We start from the raw sequence: 18579 nt of genomic DNA, 5'->3' as shown, positions 1-18579 counted from the left end.
TCCAAATGTGGTCTCACCAGCGCTCTATATAAGGGGATAAAGTTATGTTGCGGGCTTATAACTTTTTTACATGCAGAATCTTACCTGATTGGAGTTTCATAGATTTAACCTTTTAATAATGAGTAGAACACACATGAAATCACCAAGTCCAGCTCTCTTCCATTTATTGTTATCAGATTTCCTCTTTCTCACCTGAATCAACTTTTTCTTTCTTTCCCAGCAGAGCATTATCTCAGGCCCCACACCATTTTTGTCACTGGAGAATTCATTTTTCTCAAAAGATTTCATAAACTGGATTGTCAAGAATCTTATCAAATCATCTCTATGAATCACATTATTTCACCTCCCACCCAAAAAAACTCAAAAACCCTTTGTCTTTGAATTTTTATTTAAAAAGGCAATTGTAAATTAATAATTCACATATATTAATAATACAATACTATAATTATAATACTGAGCACTGTTAATAATATAATACTGAGCACTGTCATTCAGAAGATTCATCAATCCTATTGAACCTAACAACATTGCTCCCCAAAGAGTGTTTAGAATTGTAGTCTTAGTTAACCTTACTTTTCAGAGATGGCTGCTATTACCTTCAGATTTTATAAGGCTGGCAACCAATTATCAAACTGAAGTATCTCTTCACCTCAATTAGCACCATCAATTTTGATTAATAGTGGAATTAGGATTTCAGGACAGATCTTTTTCATCATGTCCCACCTGATCATTTACTTCATATTAATTAAGTTTACATTTATGAATGCCATTCACCATTCAGCATACCCAAAAGATACGTATTGGTAAATTAAGGGGAAATATATCTATACTTATTATGGAAAAAATGGCACTTTCTATTATTTATTTATTTATTAGATTTGTATGCCGCCCCTCTCCGAGGACTCGGAGCGGCGTCCAACAAACAATACAGTCTACAATATTATTATTATAGCTCCCATTACTCCTAGATAGAAAGTCTAATTACAAGGGATTGTGGCAGGCTACATTTCAATTCAATTCAATTCAATTCAATTCAATTTATTACATTTGTATGCCGCCCCTCTTCGAAGACTCTGTTCTGTTATCTCTTCTTTTAATATTTAAATAATAACTTGGGAAACATCATCCATTGTACATCGATATTAATTTTGAAATATGAATGAGAAGGCATTAGATTTCAGGGAATAGCCTTAAGAGACAATCTGCACTGTTTGCTATCATGCCCATGACTAGAAGTTTGAAAGTTTGCTCAAAAACATAGCAGTGATTTATTTTTTTTTGCTATAAGAAATCTCTATTCTACATGTTTCAAACATATGAGAAGGAAAACATTTTGTTTTATGCAGAAGTCATACTGGAATATACCAGGTGTTGTTTCCCCTTAAAGTATCATTTGATAGTTGAGAAAAAATCCAAATATGTCAAACATGCTCGTCAATTCATTTTAAAAGTCCAGATCATCTTGATCAATAACATTTGAGTTCTTCTTCTTCTTTTTAGAGACTCGATGACTATCTTTACTATTTTCATGTGGGGGATCTTCTCCCATTCTAAAGCTTTCCTGAGATGATTGATCTTCTTCTGCTTCTTCATCACTATCAGGATACATCTTTGCAGGCTTACTCTCTATAACCAATTTAGATTCCCCATCACTTCCACAACTGCCATTCTCATCGCTAATCTTTTTCCTAGACTCATCTCCATCACTTCTATATTCAGATCCTTCCTGAGATTGCTGTGAAAAACTCCCCTCAGAATCTTTCTCTGGGGCTTCAGTGGTCTCTTCTATTCCTCTGTCATCTTCTGGGTTCTGTAGAGATTCATTGCTATCTTCCCCTTCAGCTTCAACCTCTCCAGCTTCACTACCATCCTTGTTTTCATCTTCTTCTTCAACTTCTACTGTTTCTGAACATGCCTCACCTTTTGCCTCCAAACTGGCATTATCTTCACTACTATCAGGAATCTCTTCCTCACCAACATTTTCTGCAGGTTCATCTCCTTGGCTTTCTTTTTCATCCATTTCTACTGCACTATTATCTGTCACATTAGGTTCATCTTCAACCATCTCCTCTTCATCATTCAATTCTTTGTCTCCTTCACTTTTGGCTTCCATTTCCTGATTATTTTCTTCATATATTACTTCTTTTTCTCCCTGTTCTCCATCTTGTTCTACTATCACGTCCTTCTCCTGTTCTTCATCCTCTTCTCCTTCCTTAGAGTCCCCTAATATTATATCCTCTTTTGTTTCTTCCTCTTCCTCCTTCTCTTCTTTTTCTTTCACAGATTCCATCTCACTTTTTTCTTCATCTTCTTGTTTTGCTTCTTCCTCTGCTTCATCTTCTTTTATAGACTCCCCTTCCTTTTTTTCATCTTCTATGTTGGGCTTTTCCTCCTCTTCATTCTCTTCCCCTTCTCCTTTCACAGACTCCTGCTGCTCCACCTCTGGCTGTTCCTGCTCTTCCTGTCCCTCTTCCTGCTCTTCCTGTCCCTCTCCCTGTTCTTGTTCCTGTTCTCCCTGTCCCTCTTCCTGTTCCTGCTCTTCCTGTCCCTCTTCCTGTTCCTGCTCTTCCTGTCCCTCTTCCTGTTCCTGTTCTCCCTGTCCCTCTTCCTGTTCCTGTTCTCCCTGTCCCTCTTCCTGTTCCTGTTCTCCCTGTCCCTCTTCCTGCTCTTCCTGTCCCTCTTCCTGTTCCTGTTCTCCCTGTCCCTCTTCCTGTTCTTCCTGTCCCTCTTCCTGTTCTTCCTGTCCCTCTTCCTGTTCTCCCTGTCCCTCTTCCTCTTCCTGTTCTCCCTGTCCCTCTTCCTGTTCCACTTCCTCTTCCTGTTCCTGTTCTTCCTGCCCATTTTCCTGCTCCTCCTCATGCTCCTCCTCCTGGCCTTCCTGCTCCTGTTCCTCCTTCTCCTGCTCTTCCTGCCCCTCCTCCTGCTCCTCTTTCTGTTCCTCTTGTTCCTGCTCCTCCTGCCCCTCTTCCTGTTCCTCCTCCTCCTGCTGCCCCTCTTCCTGCCCCTCCTCCTTCTCTTCTTCCTCTTCTTCCTGCCCCTCTTCCTGCTCCTCCTCCTCTTCCTCTTCTTCCTGCCCCTCTTCCTGCTCCTCCTGACATTTTGCTTCCTCCTCCCCATTACTTTCCATAGTTTTCTTTGCCTCTTGTTGGGCTTCTTCTTCCTCCTCTGCTTCACTAATATGATCTTCTGTCTTGCTACGAGCAACACTGGTGTTCTTCATCCTCAGGATTTCTTGTAGATCAAAAGCCTTCAAAACTGGGTTCGGAGCCTTAGCCATCACTTCAGCTGTACGCTGTGCAGTCTTGGCCACCATTTGTTTCCTCATACACTCATCGCAGGGGCAATACTCTTCACCTTTTAGCTGATCATCATACGTTTCATCTTCTTGAATCGTATTATAAAAGAAGTCATCTTTGTCAATGTCCTCTGACTGCAGTTGCTTATTTGAATTGATATTGTGTGATATCATACTTGTCAAACGGCGCCTCCGGTTTTCTAGTTCTGGAGTAGATTCTTGCCTTAATTCATTTCCTGGAGGTTTTGGAACCCTCTTGCCTGTTCTGCTTTTGATTTTATTTAGTTCTTCCTCCACACTCTTTTCTATCCTCCTTCTCACCTCTTCTTTCAATTCTGCAATCATCAAATCCAGCTCTTCACTGTTTGTCAGGTTCCATTTCACTTTGAACTCATTCATGGCACTGACATAGTGAGCCATGAATTCCTTCTCAATCTTCTTCAGAAGTTTTAGCACCCAAACTGGGTCTTGGCTGCTGGATCTTTGTTGGATCAATGGAGAAACTTTCACTGTGCTTTGATGAGATAAGTTAGTAGATTCTGTATCATCTTTAGTAACAGACTGGTTTTTTGAATTGATCTTGGCCTCTTTCTCATCGATAGCCTCATTTACACTTGAGTCAGGTTCTGTCTCATTGTTGCCCGCTTCTTCACTGGGATTTTCTTCTACTTCTTTGACCATGGAATCTGCATGAGTCTCCATCAGGATATTATCTTCATTAGACTTATTCTCTGTATCATCCACATTTTGATCATCATGTGAACTATTTTTGTCCAGTTCAATATTGTTCTCATGTTCCTGGTCTTCCTTTGCTTCTATTACCTCTTGAGCTCCAGCAGATTCTTCTTCCAGTTTTGAACAAAGTAGCTGAGAATGTTCCTCTGGCTCTTCCACATTGCCATCTTCCTGCTCTGGCTTTCCTTCTTCAGGCAATTTGGCTTTATCTCTTTTCTCTTTTAACAAGGCACAATCATTGGCACCAACGCCATTTTCTTCGCCTGAACCTCCATCGCCACTACTTAGATCAATCCCTGAAGAAGTCATTGTTGTAAAGTCACCGTCTTTCGAATTAGGCTCCTTGAAACTGGAGGATGCTTTTATCTGGCCTTTTCCTTGCAACCCCAAATTCGCGTCCCCGTTTTCAAGTATGTTTCCAAACCAAACTGCCTGGAAAATGTTTAAGAGTTCTTTGTATCTGAACCAATCCAGGCATTTACTTTGTTTATTGGATGGATCCAATTCTTCATCAAGGAGCTGTAGGGTAGCAAGGCATTGTATCAAAATATTGGCTGACTTGCTAAGGTTTTTTCCTAATGTAGGAGACACTTCGGGCAAACTATAGGAACGTTCCAATTTTGTTTCGTGTTTGGAAGTCAGTAGTGCTTTCATAATCTGCACAGAGATTTGAATGGTGCTGGGCAAGTCTTTTTTGTGGTTGTTTTGGCTGGGGACGTCAGGATACTGGCACTCTCCTCGGTTAGTTTCAGCTTCTTCTGATATAATTTCAGAAGCCTTCTCATCCTGGGGACAGTCCTTTTCTGTTAACCGTTCAGAGACTTCTGCATCTTCCTTCTCACCACCTTCGTTTTCCAATGAATCCTGGTTCCTTGAACAATTGGAAATTTCAGCATGTAATTCAATTGTCTCCTCATCTTTCTCCATCTCACATTTCATCAGCAGAGATTCTGAAGGAATCCTTCGCAGCCACTCATGCACAACTTCTTCAGGAGAGGCATTGGGAAGGGAAGATGGGATGACTTGGTCACAGGTTTCCGAAGCAGCTTCTGTTTGGACCACTGTCTCTTCCTCTATTTGCTTTTTCTCATGCCCAGAGCCTTCCTTTTCCTCTGCCTCATTTGCTGTGTCCGTTTCAGGCAACTGTGAGCCAGCCATTTCTTTTTGCAGCTCATCTACAGTTTTCTCCAATTCATTGCTCGCAGAAGCACTGTTGATGTTCATCAGCACAGACCGACTGTTCTTGCTGCTGGGTCTCCCTCTGGGGGGGACAGGGGAGTGGAAATTGAACTGGGTGGTAGATTCTTTTTCCGAATCCTCACTACAATATGTCAGGCTAGCATTGCTTCTCTTTTTTCGTCTTGGTTTGGAGGATTGTGCTACGCTTGACTGCGAGCTGACATCATTATTGTCAGAGGTTCTCACTTCATTACAAGTGCTCTTAGCTTCAGAATGTAACAAGTCGTTTGAACTAGCACACTGAAGATAATTGTTTCCGGTTTCTGTTATGTGGCCACATTTGGAGCACATGGATTCTGAGCTACTTCCTTGATTAGAAATGTTTTCCTGGGTACTATTTTTGGCAGTATCGGCTCCATTTTTCCCATCAGATTCTAAGCAATTGGAAATAGAGGATGATACCTGAGTATCTTCTCTCTGAGTTCTTTTACGACTACTTCTGGAGGACTTACTGTAGCATTTAGATGTCCTGCTGGAATTTTCCTCACTGTTGGCAGCTGCTTCACTTAAAGATAACACACTTGAATGAGAAGAAGTATGAGACAATTGACTCCCTTTGTCTCTTTTGCCTACTTCATTTGAGTTTTCTGAAGAATAGGTTATCCCGCTGCTTGATCTTCCATCCTCTCCATCCTCTCCATGTAAAGGTCCTTTGGTTTTCTTTCTCTTGAAAGTGGATCCTCTACTTGACCCACCAGATACTTTGGAGTCTCCTTTTGAGTCATATTGGTTGCACTTGCTTCTACTGAAGATTCTGGAGGCAGATAAAGCAGCACTATGGATATCCATTTCACTGCTATCACTTTTGTCTTCTTCATTACAAACTTTGGACTGGAAGACTCTGGTCTTGGACCTTTTGCTACATCTACTGACGTCATCATTGATAAGACTATTGGATACCATGTTTTCTGAAGCTGAATTTATTTCATTATCCTCATCTTCCTTTTCAACCTCTACTTGTGTGGCAATTTTAGGAGGGCAATCATCATTTGAACATGATATTTTATCATACGATGGTATGGGATCATTATCTGAAATCCTTTCTACCTTGTTTTTTGTTCCAAATGTACTACATTTACTGGATTTGCTACAGGCACTATCTGGAGAAGAAGAACAGCCAATAACTTCTTCTCTTTCCTTAATGCTACAGGATGAAATTGTCCTTACCACACTACTTGTTTCCTCTAACGTGTTTATCTGGCTTTCTACAGAATATTGACATTTTGATTTGTTACTCCTAGCTCTACTTCTTCTACTTTCCTCTCTTTCTTTCCTAACTATGGAACCATGTTCATTTTCTGAACTGGCCAAGCTAGCTCCATCATTCATTTTCTCTGATAGCTTTTTTTGGCTTTTGCTTGTTTGCATATTCTTATCTTGACAGCAGCAACTTTTAATTCTATCGTTCTTCCTTTTATTCCCTAGAGTCTCTGAGAAATCTGAAGTCTCTTGTATGATGTGTTCAGAATGTTTTCTTTCACTTGATGAAGTATGGATACTCTCAACGGAGGCTTTCTTTTTATGGACAATTCTCTGGTGTGATGAGGTGCTTGAGCAAGAAGAATGTGTGTACCAAGTATTTGTTATTCCTGGCTCTTCCTTTTGAGAAGCATGCATGGGGTTCTTCCAAATATCATAGTCGCTGTGTGATTTACTGCAACAATGGCAATAAGTCACCTCGTTTTCAGATTCATCAAGATTTGACATGTAAGAGTCAGCATCACAAGGATATAACGAGTCTTCCATTTCAAAACTAGTCTCTTGGTTCATTTTCTCTCTTGGCTCACTTTGATTATCTTCCATGGCATCTGATTCTTCACAGAGGGTCTGATTCATCAAGCTGGACTTCTTGATTTGTGTGGACCATTGAAGAGTCTCATCAGAGAGCAGATGAAAGCAGACTTTCATTTCAACGGATAGGCTGCCATCTTTATTCATATAAACTTTCTTTTCTATGTCATCATTGACTAAGGAAGGGGCCAAACCCTCTCCTTTAAGACCATTGTTTGAAGAGCAGATTCCATTTTCTGGTGATGTTGCTGGACCATTCATGTAAGATTTTTCAGACGACAGCGAAAACCTCATGGATCGATTGCTCAAAGACGATCTTGGGTGAATTACACTTTTTTTGGCTTTCAGTCCAAAATTCACTGTGGTTTGCAGCAATGGGGGGGATGGGGGAAAGGTAATGAGGAGAGAAAGAACAAAAATGATGAAAAACGCACACCTAATATCTTGAACTGATAATAAAAATTGGTAGCAATTGCTTTAATCACATAAAAATCTGGTTCAGTTTTCAAAATCTCCATACTTGTAAGCAAATCTACCACAAATCTATTTTCAAGGGGACTAAATATTGCCCCTTGTATTTTTTTTTTCTGGTGATGTCTCTCAAGGCTTTGAGTTGTGCCAAGAGGAAAGGAAAATAGATTGCAGGATGCACCCATCCCCTCTCTTCCCCAAATAGGTAGTGTGCTAAAAACTCTATTCAAATCATCCAAAGCTTTTTAAAATACCAGTACTGTAATTCATAAAATGGAGTTATTATTACTAGGGAGAAGCTAAAACCAGGGAACTATTCACGGCTGGCCTCATCATCAATTGTATTTGGATTGCAGGTGACCAGATGAGCAGATTATGTCTAAAGCAGTGATGGCGAACCTATGGCATGGGTGCCACAGGTGGCACGTAGAGCCATATCTGCTGGTACGTGAGCTGTTATTATTATTATTGTCCTAGATCAGCTCCAACGTGCATGTGTGTGCTGGACAGCTGATTTTTGGCTTGCACACAGGCTCTGGGAGGGCGTTTTTGGCTTCCAGAGAGCCTCCAGAGTGATGGGGGAAGGTGTTTTTGCCCTTTCTCGGCTGCAGGGAAGCCTTTGGAGCCTGGGGAGGGTGAAACACGAGCCTACTGGGCCCACCAAAAGTTGGGAAACAGGCCATTTCTGGCCTACAGAGGGCCTCCAGGGGGCGGGAGAAGCTGTTTTTGCCCACCCCAAGGATTGAATTATGGGTGTGGGCATTTGCACAAGCACGATAGTGCACGCCCACACACTTTCAGCTCCCAAGGAAAAAAAGGTTTGCCATCACTGGTCTAAAGTATGGGTGCCAAACTTGCGGTGTCATGTTGTCATCACGAGATTTATCGTGACTTCTCTCCCTTCACTAAACCAGAGGTGGGTACAGCTAGTGCATTACGCATCTGGTCCGTGGGCTGGGAGTTTGACTTTATCTAAAGCAATTTTATTGGTACTTTCTAGTGTTGTTGTCTACTCATGCCCCAAACTCAGGAAAATAAAGTGTTCCCTCGATTTTTGCGGGTTCGAACTTCGCGAATAGCCTATACCACGGTTTTTCAAAAAATATTAATTAAAAAATACTTCATGTTTTTTTTTCTATACCACGGTTTTTCCCACCCAATGATGTCATACGTCATCGCCAAACTTTCATTTGCCATTGCTGATTGGCCGAAATCTCGGGCAATCATCGTTGTTATCGCAAAAATAATAATTACTGTTAATAAATAATTATGTTTATAAATATCAGGATCACTAAGTGTCTTATTCAATGGTGAGTACCAGTAATAATGGTGAGTAAATGGTTGTTAAGGGATTGGGAAATTGCAATTTAGGGGTTTAAAGTGTTAAAGAATGGTTTGTGATACTGTTCATAGCCAAAAATGGTGTATTTACTTCCGCATCTCTACTTCGTGGAAATTCGACTTTCGCGGGCGGTCTCGGAACACAGACCCCACGAAAATTAAGAGAACACTGTAAACTGTTTACAGTAAACATTATGAATGCCTATTACTAGTGTCATTGTGGTCTTTAAAAAAACAATGCTGGTTTTAATGGATGATTCAAACAGCTGAATTGATTAAGCAGAAAGAAAGGGAAAAATTAAAAGGTTGAAATTAGATTGCAAGAGAGCAGGAACTCTTGCTCTAATCTAGAAGGTCATTTCCCCCTGTTCATCCGATTAGACAACTGATAATTGCAAGGAGGCTTCATTCCTATCAATTGTTGACCTCTCCCAATTCCTAAGAGGTCAGTAGGGGGTGTGCGTAAGTCCACCAGCGTGCCTTTCATCCCCTGTCCTAATGTTTCTCTCTTACTAATATCATGTATATAAACACTGTTATATCTTTGTATACTACCAATATGTACTTGACAAAATAAATTAATAAAAATAAAAAAACATCCCAAATCTAGAAATAAAGAGCATCAGCCCAAATGCAGTCATTGGTCATTTGTTCTTACTTTCATTCTTTTTCCCTAAGGTGTTGGAGTGGGAAGCTAGACCAGGTAATTTCTCTGAAGAGTGCTTCTTTGGGTTTTGCATTAGGATTGGCTTGAGGGGTTCTTGGCCAACGCAGATGAGCACATTTGGACAAAGCAGCAGACCTTGCATACTGTCAATCTGGAGAGGAGGCAAACACAACAGCAGTCAATTGCGAGAAAGCAGGAACCAATACACTGAAGGTGCCACTGTTGTCTGTAGTTGACTTACACCCAGGGGTGGGCTACTGCCTGGATGGGGGTTGGGGGGGTGGAACGCAGTGGGGGGTAGCAAAAATGGAGCTCCACCCCAGAGCACCCAATTTGCACTGAAAGATGTTGAAAGAAAATGCAGGGCGTCCTGCATAAGCCACGCCCACAGTGTGGTAGTAAAAATATTGGTAGCCCTTCACTGCTTACACCTCAGTCTAGATCTAAAATGGTCACGTCATTGTTATGACAGCATGTTTAGGTGTGTGTCTTCCAGTCTATGTTTCTTTTAAACTGACGACTGTAGCAAGGGTGCTAATGATATAGACAGAGCTGCATCACACATATGGGTGAAATTGAGATTTTGTTTTGTTTCTCAGGTTTCCCTGTCTCAAAACCGCAGAAAGCCACAATATTTGTTGGCACAATTCACAGGTAACTGAGGAGCACAAAGAAAACAGGCATAGGATGCTCAAAAGTGGCATGTTGCCTTACTCTCCTATTTAAAGAGCTGTCCAATCTACATCAACTTTAAAGATCAAACATTGTAAGAAGTGATAGAGCAGACCTCTCATCAGTAGTTAGCAGCCTCTGGGCAAGTGACTGAATAGCAGGCACTGTAAGATTATCTGCCTATTATTCTGCCTATTATCTTGTAAGAAAACAAAATAATAGGCAGAATTTACCCTTTTACCCCTTTACCCTAATAAATCAGATTAAACAAACAAACACAACTGATTGCAAGAAAACACTCATGTCTTCCATACTAGCATAAGTCTGATGGCTCTCCTTTGTCTCCTCATTGGGTCACTGTGATTGAGTTATGGGGTGAATGGATCAGAAGTACAGACAAAAAGGTAAAGTGTTAATGTATAGGAGAGAGTGCAGAGGTATACTGCACTTACTAGAGGTAATCCTCAGTTTATAACTGGTGGCTTAGTCACTGTTCAAACTTATGGTGGACCATCCAAAAACTACTTACAACCTTGTCCCCCAATTATGGCTGCTATGGCTGTCAAGAATTAGCTTAATCCTAGGACCTAGGCGATATTCCATAGAAGGTAAAAGATGTTGCCATAGAAGGTAAAAGAAGGTTGTAAGCATGTTAAACATTAATGAATGCTGAGGCATAGGGAGTAAACTGCAACCTGATTAGGCCAGAGCATTATAAATTGTAAAGCACCTTTACAATGGGTGTGGTGTGGTGTTTTAGATGGTTGTTCATTGGCTGGTTGAAGCAGTTTGAGCATCAGTTGAGTATTGAGTTAGAGCTGTAATGTTGATATGGAGAAACCTGGATTGGTTTAGTATCCACGTGTAAGTAAGCTTTACTGCATATGGCTAAAGTAAAGTTTGTTCCTGTAAATAGAAGACTAAGAAAGAAGATATTTTGCTTGCACTGAAGAGTAAAACTGTTTACGACTGCTTTTTCCTACTAAAGTGTGTCCATTATTTATCTGAACTGGTTCCTGAATTGCTAAACTATAAATTCTGGTATCTAGACAAGTCTTATCCAGCTGCTGCGTATCTCAATATCTCCGGACAATAGCATCCCCACAGTCTTTCCCCTTTATAACTAACCGTGGGGATAATGTAGCACACCTGTGCCTATCTCTCCCTCATTCCCCCCGCCAGACCCCCACAGAACTTGGGCCTGATTTTCATCTCACTATGCCCCACACTCTGTTCCAGAGTTTGGGTTAGGGTGTCAGTCCTAGAGACAGGGATGGGCAGCTTCCACTGGTGGAAATAGAGCTGTCTGCGCAGCTCCATTACCGCTGGTCGTGCACGCGCATGCAGACGGTGTGCATACGAGATTGAGCTTCTGTGCATGTGCAGCAGCCGAACCTCACCACCCCAGCCAGCAGCAACAGCATCCCACTGATGGGTGGGCCTAGAGAGCGCGGTGCTCATCTAGCGGGCATGGGGTGCCTCTGCCTCTGCTGCTGCTGTGGTGGTGGCTTCCTGCTCGTGGCTCCCAGCTATGGGACACAATCTGAAGTTAGTTGGGGGAAAGATCAAAAGCAACATGAGAAAATATTATTTTACTGAAAGAGTAGTAGATCCTTGGAACAAACTTCCAGCAGATGTGGTAGATAAATCCACAGTAACTGAATTTAAACATGCCTGGGATAAACATATATCCATCCTAAGATAAAATACAGAAAATAGTATAAGGGCAGACTAGATGGACCATGAGGTCTTTTTCTGCCGTCACACTTCTATGTTTCTATGAAGGTGGTCAATCTTGGCTGGGAGCCACCAGCGGGAAGAAATCCTCCAGGTGAGCAGCTTGTCTGGCAAGCAGGCGATGGGGGAGTGACGTTGTCTCCCTGACAAGCTGCTTTCTTCCTGGAGGATTTCTTCCTGCTGGTGGCTCCCAGGTGGAACTGCTTTGGGCATGATTCTGCACATGCGTAGGAAGCTGAAGGGTGGGGCACATGCACGGTCCCCCCAGAGCGTCCCAGTAGGGCTGCGAATGGCTGCCCTTTACCGCCCAGAGCCATTTTCTCCCTCCACCTTCAAGCTGCCATAGTGGAGATGAGTCGAGCCATTGGGTGTGTTACTGGAACCCTGACACTTGGAAGCACAATAAATCACTTTGGAGCTTTTTGCAGCAACTGCATTAGGGAAGAAGAATGGACCAATTTGTTGCCGGGCCGTGTGGCACAAACCCAGAAGTACCTTCCATTTTCCAAGTAATCACAATTTCTTGGGGCCAGTGTAGAATACTGACAGACCTCGCAGAGACTTTCAATTGAACAACTGTTTAATGTCAGTACATTACTACTCGCGCACTTTCCTCTCTGAGGTGACAGCTATTTATCCTTCAGAACAATGACAGCTAGCCAATGACAGGTTGTAGTCACGGCTCAAAATCAATAGGACACTTCTAACTGACTTTCTCTCTTTTGTGCCCCCTAGAGGAGAATCGGACATTACACCCCTTCACCCTCAAGACCGGCACATGCATATTTGGCTAGATATGCCGGCCTCCGTCTGATTCGGACGGATCTATTTGGAATGAATACCTGACCTCCTCCATTGTCGACACCCAATTCTCCAAAAACTGGAGCAGCTGAAACTTCTGACTTTCTCTCTCTGATGCCCCCTAGAGGAGAATTGGACATTACAGCCATGCTAAAATGGTGGCCGCATCTGTGATATGGCCCAAGAATGCTGAGGGACAGCAGGCCCTCTTTTTGCAGCATGAAAACTGGACCTCCAGAGAGCTTCAAAATGATGATAGAGTGATGGGGAGGAGGCCCAAGGCCTGCAAGGACCTGTAGGGGAAAGCAGGCCCACGGTCGGTGGGGATCCCGAGGTTAGAAAGTGCAGCATATGGTATCTTGGGGATGGTGAGACCTCAGGAGCAGTGGTGAAATCCATTTTCTTTTTAATACCGGTTCTGTGGGCATGGCATGGTGGGTGTGACTTGGTGGGCATTGCAGAGAAAGGCTACTGCAAAATTCCCATTCCCTCCCCACTGCTGGGGGAAGTATATTGCAAAATATCCAATCCCAGCCCACTCTGAGGCTAGCCAGAGGTGGTATTTGCCAGTTCTCTTAACTACTCAAAATTTCTGCTACCAGTTTCCCAGAACCTGTTGGAACCTACTGGATTTCACCCCTGTTCAGGAGGCCTGGGGTAGGTGGGCCTGAACCTCCAAGGCCTAATATACACGAGGCATCCTATGCTCCATTTAATGATCAGGGACTACAGGAGGGGTTTTTTTGGGGGGGGGGGGCGTCATTAAACAAAGCTATCTCACTCAATGACTGTCACAACATGCAATCATAATGGGAAGGTCAATTACAGTCATAAGTTGAGGACTATCTGTAGATGTTTAATGCAGCATCCGGCTGTGTTGGTAAAAAGAACTGCCATCACTAATTGGCTTGCCTAGTTTGTTTTTCCTTCCAGGGTTGCTAACCAACACTTTGTTGTTGTCTCCTTTCCTTGCGAAGATTTCAGTAAGCCTCATATTTAATTTTATCTTCTCTCCAGTTTGCCTTTTTTGCCTTATAGCTTGGGTTCTCAGTTATTTTGATGGGCTGATTTGTTTTGTGATACCTGTCTTTAGATTGAGGATTACCTTTATTTTTAAGATGATTCTTGTGTAAATATAATTGTCATGCATTGCGATTACACAGAAATTAGATTAGACTTGTTTCTGCATGAACACAATGCATGACAATTATATTTGCACAAGAATTTTCTATTTGCATTTAGTGCTATGCCGGCATCAAGACTTGAGACTCACCCTTTTCCCATCTATTGTGTAGAGCTTCCTCACTGTGAACTGCATAATTTCTGAAATTTCATCCAAGAGGACTTTGAAGCTTTGTGCATTTCGACGGTTTAGGATAATTGGCATCTGTGTAGTGATATCTCCATTTTTGATTAGAGTGATTTTCTTGGGTATCCTTGAACTCTGTTGAATGAAAGCCATTGAGTAATCTTCTTGTTTGATATCTTGAACTACTCTCTTGAGAACACTGGCTGTCTGCTTAACCTTTTGTGGACCTAACTTCCGGTTGACAACACCAGTGTTAAGAGGTGTGACATATTTTTTATCTGAACAAAGGTAACACCCTCCATCCTCCAGTTGATCCAGGGTGTTGATGAAATGTATCCCCCGTGGGGTTGTGATGGCCCGCACCCCAAAAGGCAAGGGGATCTTGTGGGAGAGGTCATCCATGAGAGCATTGAAACTTTTGAAACTGCGTTGATTGATGGCCATCTTGATTCCCGCAAACTGTGGGTCCCCACTTTTGTAGAAAGTTATTTTCTTGGCTGGAGGCACCTGGGTGACAGCATTTGTACGAACTGCTGGAAGAAGTGGTTGCTCATTGCTATAAGAACTGGTGAACTGATAATCAACAGGTGGTAGGCTCATCCTACGGAAGGTTTAGAGGTAACTGCAATGCACGAAAAAAAGGAGTATAATTATAATTACCTACACATGAAATACCATACATACATTATATCACAATAACCAGAAGTCTAGCAAACAAATAACCTACAGTGATACCTTGTCTTACAAACTTAATTGGTTCCGGGATGAGGTTCTTAAGGTGAAAAGTTTGTAAGATGAAACAATGTTTCCCATAGGAATCAATGGAAAAGCGATTAATGCGTGCAAGCCCAAAATTCACCCCTTTTGCCAGCTGAAACGCCCATTTTTGCGCTGCTGGGATTCCCCTGAGGTTCCCCTCCATAGGAAACCCCACCTCCGGAGGTGGGGTTTCCCAGAGAAGGGAGCCTCAGTGAAATCGCAGCATCGCAAAAACACTGAAGTCCTTGAAACCCCACCTCTGGACCTCTGTGTTTTTACAATGCTGCGATTTCACTGAGGCTCCCCTTGCTGGGAAACTTCACCTCCGGACTTCCGTTGCCAGCGAAGCACCCGTTTTTGTGCTGTTGGGATTCCCCTTCTGGGATTCCCCTGCAGCATCACAAAAACACGGAAGTCTGGAGGTGGTGTTTCCCATGGAGGAGAGCCTCAGGGGAATCCCAGCACCACAAAAACGGGTGCTTTGCTGGCAACGGAAGTCCGGAGGCGGGGCATCCCAGCAGCGGCGGTGGGTTTGTAAGGTGAAAATAGTTTGTAAGATGAGGCAAAAAAATCTTAAACCCTGGGTTTGTATCTCGAAAAGTTTGTATGACGAGGCGTTTGTAAGATGAGGTATCACTGTAGCTGGAAATTCATCTAATTCAACAATATATTTTATATCCCATCCTAACAGTTTTTTATTAGTCGAATTAAGATGATTTAATGAAATATTTGTGCAATGCCCACATGACAATTGTGCCACAATCTTGAGAGTGCATTTTTCCACAATTACTTGGACACCCTCTTTGTTCTGGTTCAGGCTAGAGTCGGCTGATGGTTGAATAATAATTGCTTCTCAGATGCTTAATTTTCAAACAATAACACTTCTATTTATTTCTTCTACTTAATTCTAGTAAAATATAGTTCCATGATGCAACAAAATACTTGTGGTTCATCTCGGAGATAAAATAGGTCATTTATCTTTTACATTACTCCACTGGCTGCTAGAAAGCATTCTTTAAATCTTAGGCTGGTTTCTGCTGAATAGAAAGGCAATAAAGAAGCAATATATCACACAATAGAAAACTTACATTTCGGAGCTAAGAGGCAAACTGCCATGTTGGCTGGATTACAAAGTGTTTGTGCAGGAGCGGTGAATGGATAAAGTGCTGGGATCAGGTGTGAAAAAGATGAACTCAGAGGTAAAAGCAATTTTTCAATTTGGATTTTTTAAAAAATTCACTAAGTTGAAATAGCAGTTAATGGGCACCTAGAAACTGTTGCTAAAACTTTAAAGCCCAAGAACATCCCTTTCACTGAGTACCATTTTAAATTGGAGAAATAAAAATAACAGAAAGAAAAAAATGGTAAAAATTGCTGTAGTTAAATGTAGATTGTTAACTGAATTAATAAATTTTTAAATATAAGACTTGAAGAAGATGAATACTGACAAGAGTAAAACAGAGAATAGATGGAATGTGTAAAATAAATGTGCTTATTTTGAAAGATGATTTGAAATAAATTGGATTAAATAAAATATAGAGAGAAGTTCTAATATAGAAATATAGAAAATATGAGAAACGTATAGTAAATAACATAATTAACTGATGTGAGAGGTAGGGGCGAGAAATTTGAGTGATTAGTAATTTATGTATGTAATAAAAAGAAAATAAGTTAAGATAAAGAAATATGTATGGATAATATTATGGGTTGAAATTGAAATGGAGAGGTAATAATGGAATTGATTATGTACTAGAAAAACTATGCATGACTATCAAATGTGACCCACACAATATTTGTGCAGAAACTATGTATTATTTGTTGAAAAGGATTAAAAAAAAACCTTTGTTAAAAAAAAAGACAACCATGACCTGGATGACTGAGACTCTCTATAATTACAATTAATACCATTTGTAAAGCCACCCCCAAAACTTTGCCCATAAAGATCTTTGTTGAAGTTTCCAAAAATTTGAAACTGTATGAGATGCACAGCTTCAAATTATATTTTTAATGAGTTGTTAATAAAGTCAATTAAGAGGTAACTCCTTTCTTTCTTCTTCCAGAATTTTTCCAGTTTTGTTGTCAAGCTGATAGTTCTGTAGTTTCCTGGATTCATCCCTGCAACCACCAGTTTTTAAAGATGGGGACTACATCTCGGAGAGGGGCGGCATACAAATAAGTAAGTAAGTAAGTAAGTAAGTGAGTGAGTGAGCGAGCGAGTGAGTCAGTGAGTCAGTGAGTCAGTGAGTCAGTGAGTAAATAATAAATAAATAAATAAATAAATAAATAAATAAATAAATAAAATCAGCCCATTTCCAGTCTTCTGGTGGTTCCCTGGTGCTCATTGAAAGTTATGGCTCAGTGATGAGATCACCTCTGCCAGCTCCTTCAGACCATTTGGGTAAAATCCATCTTTTTCTGGTAATTTGAAGTTGTGGATAGGTGCTATTTTACCATTTTCTTGCTTATTCTGATTGGCATTCCTAATTTTACAATTTTATTTATCTATTTTTTGTTAGGCTGGACAGTTTCTTTTTTCCTTTTGGGTCAAAATAAGTGCAAAAAATGAGTTAAGCAGTTCTGTTTTCTACCTGCTGCTCATCACCTTCTTGCCATTTTCTCCTATTAGTGGACCAACTGTTTCCTTGACTTTTGTTCTTGGGAGAAGAGATCTGATGTAGCATCTTTCTATTCTTCTGGCATGGATTTTGTCATTCCTTTCACATCTCTGTGGATTTAGTCAGAATATTACATTCATTACATACAATCCTCTTTGAAAGAGAGCTAAAGACTCCAATGCTGCACATCAGTAGTGGGTTCTAAAACCTTTTACTACCGGTTCACATGATGCTTCTGCGCATTATTATTATTATTATTATTATTATTATTATTATTATTATTATTGATTAGATTTATATGCCGCTCCTCTCCGAAGACTCGGGGCGGCTCACAACAACAAAACATACAAATCCAATAATTAAAACAATTTAAACCCTTAATATAAAAAACAATCATACATCTCATACAAACCCTACATAAAATGAAAACGGCCCAGGGGAATCAATTTCCCCATACCTGATGGCAGAGGTGGGTTTTAAGGAGTTTACGAAAGGCAAGGAGGGTGGGGGCAATCCTAATCTCCAGGCAGAGTTGATTCCAGAGGGTCGGAGCCGCCACAGAGAAGGCTCTTCCCCTGCGTCCCGCCAGGCAACATTGTTTCATCGACGGGACCCGGAGAAGGCCCACTCTGTGGGACCTAACCAGTCACTGGGATTTGTGTGGCAGAAGGCGGTCCTGAAGATATTCTGGTTCAATGCCATGAAGGGCTTTATAGGTCATAACCAACACTTTGAATTGTGACCAGAAACTGATCGGCAACCAATGCAGACTGCGGAGTGTCGGTGTAACATGGGCATACCTGGGGAAGCCCATGATTGCTCTTGCAGTTGCATTCTGCACGATCTGAAGTTTCCGAACACTCTTCAAAGGTAGCCCCATGTAGAGAGCATTACAGCAGTCGAACCTTCTGCATTCGCAGAAGCGTCCTGGGTGGGTGGGCGGAGGTCAACATCGCCCGTGCTACTGGTTCTAAGAACTAGTCTGAACCGGGAGCAACCCAGCACTGGTGCACATACTTTCCAGAGAGATTATGCACAGTACTAAAATAGAATGAAAAGATCTGTTCGTGTAAAACGTTTAGCTGCTGCCCTGTGACATAAATAAAATGGACCTTGGTAACACTTTTCAAAATCTGGCCCCCAATAA

General features: G+C 41.5%; 2 protein-coding genes across 2 annotated transcripts in view; one reads left to right on the top strand and one right to left on the bottom strand.

Annotated features, from left to right (window-relative positions):
- Positions 1-1444: 1444 nt before the first annotated feature.
- RP1L1 (RP1 like 1) lies at positions 1445-14658 on the bottom strand. Its single transcript, XM_070729442.1, has 4 exons — positions 14023-14658; positions 12791-13042; positions 9531-9690; positions 1445-7419 (listed from the first exon to the last, which is right to left on the bottom strand). The coding sequence occupies exons 1-4, from the start codon at positions 14656-14658 to the stop codon at positions 1445-1447; spliced, it is 7023 nt and encodes a 2340-aa protein (XP_070585543.1).
- A 1476-nt stretch (positions 14659-16134) lies between these two features.
- Positions 16135-18579, top strand: part of C1H8orf74 (chromosome 1 C8orf74 homolog) — a 61345-nt gene continuing 58900 nt past the window's right edge. Inside the window, exons 1-2 of the mRNA XM_070734845.1 lie at positions 16135-16181; positions 16878-16997. The gene's annotated coding sequence lies outside the window, so the exon portion shown is untranslated. The remainder of the gene's footprint in view (positions 16182-16877; positions 16998-18579) is intronic.

This window comes from Erythrolamprus reginae, chromosome 1, assembly GCF_031021105.1.
Source record: "Erythrolamprus reginae isolate rEryReg1 chromosome 1, rEryReg1.hap1, whole genome shotgun sequence".
Taxonomy (NCBI): Eukaryota; Metazoa; Chordata; class Lepidosauria; order Squamata; family Dipsadidae; genus Erythrolamprus; species Erythrolamprus reginae.
Note: the sequence above shows the minus strand (reverse complement) of the source record. Positions and strands in the feature narration are given on the sequence as shown.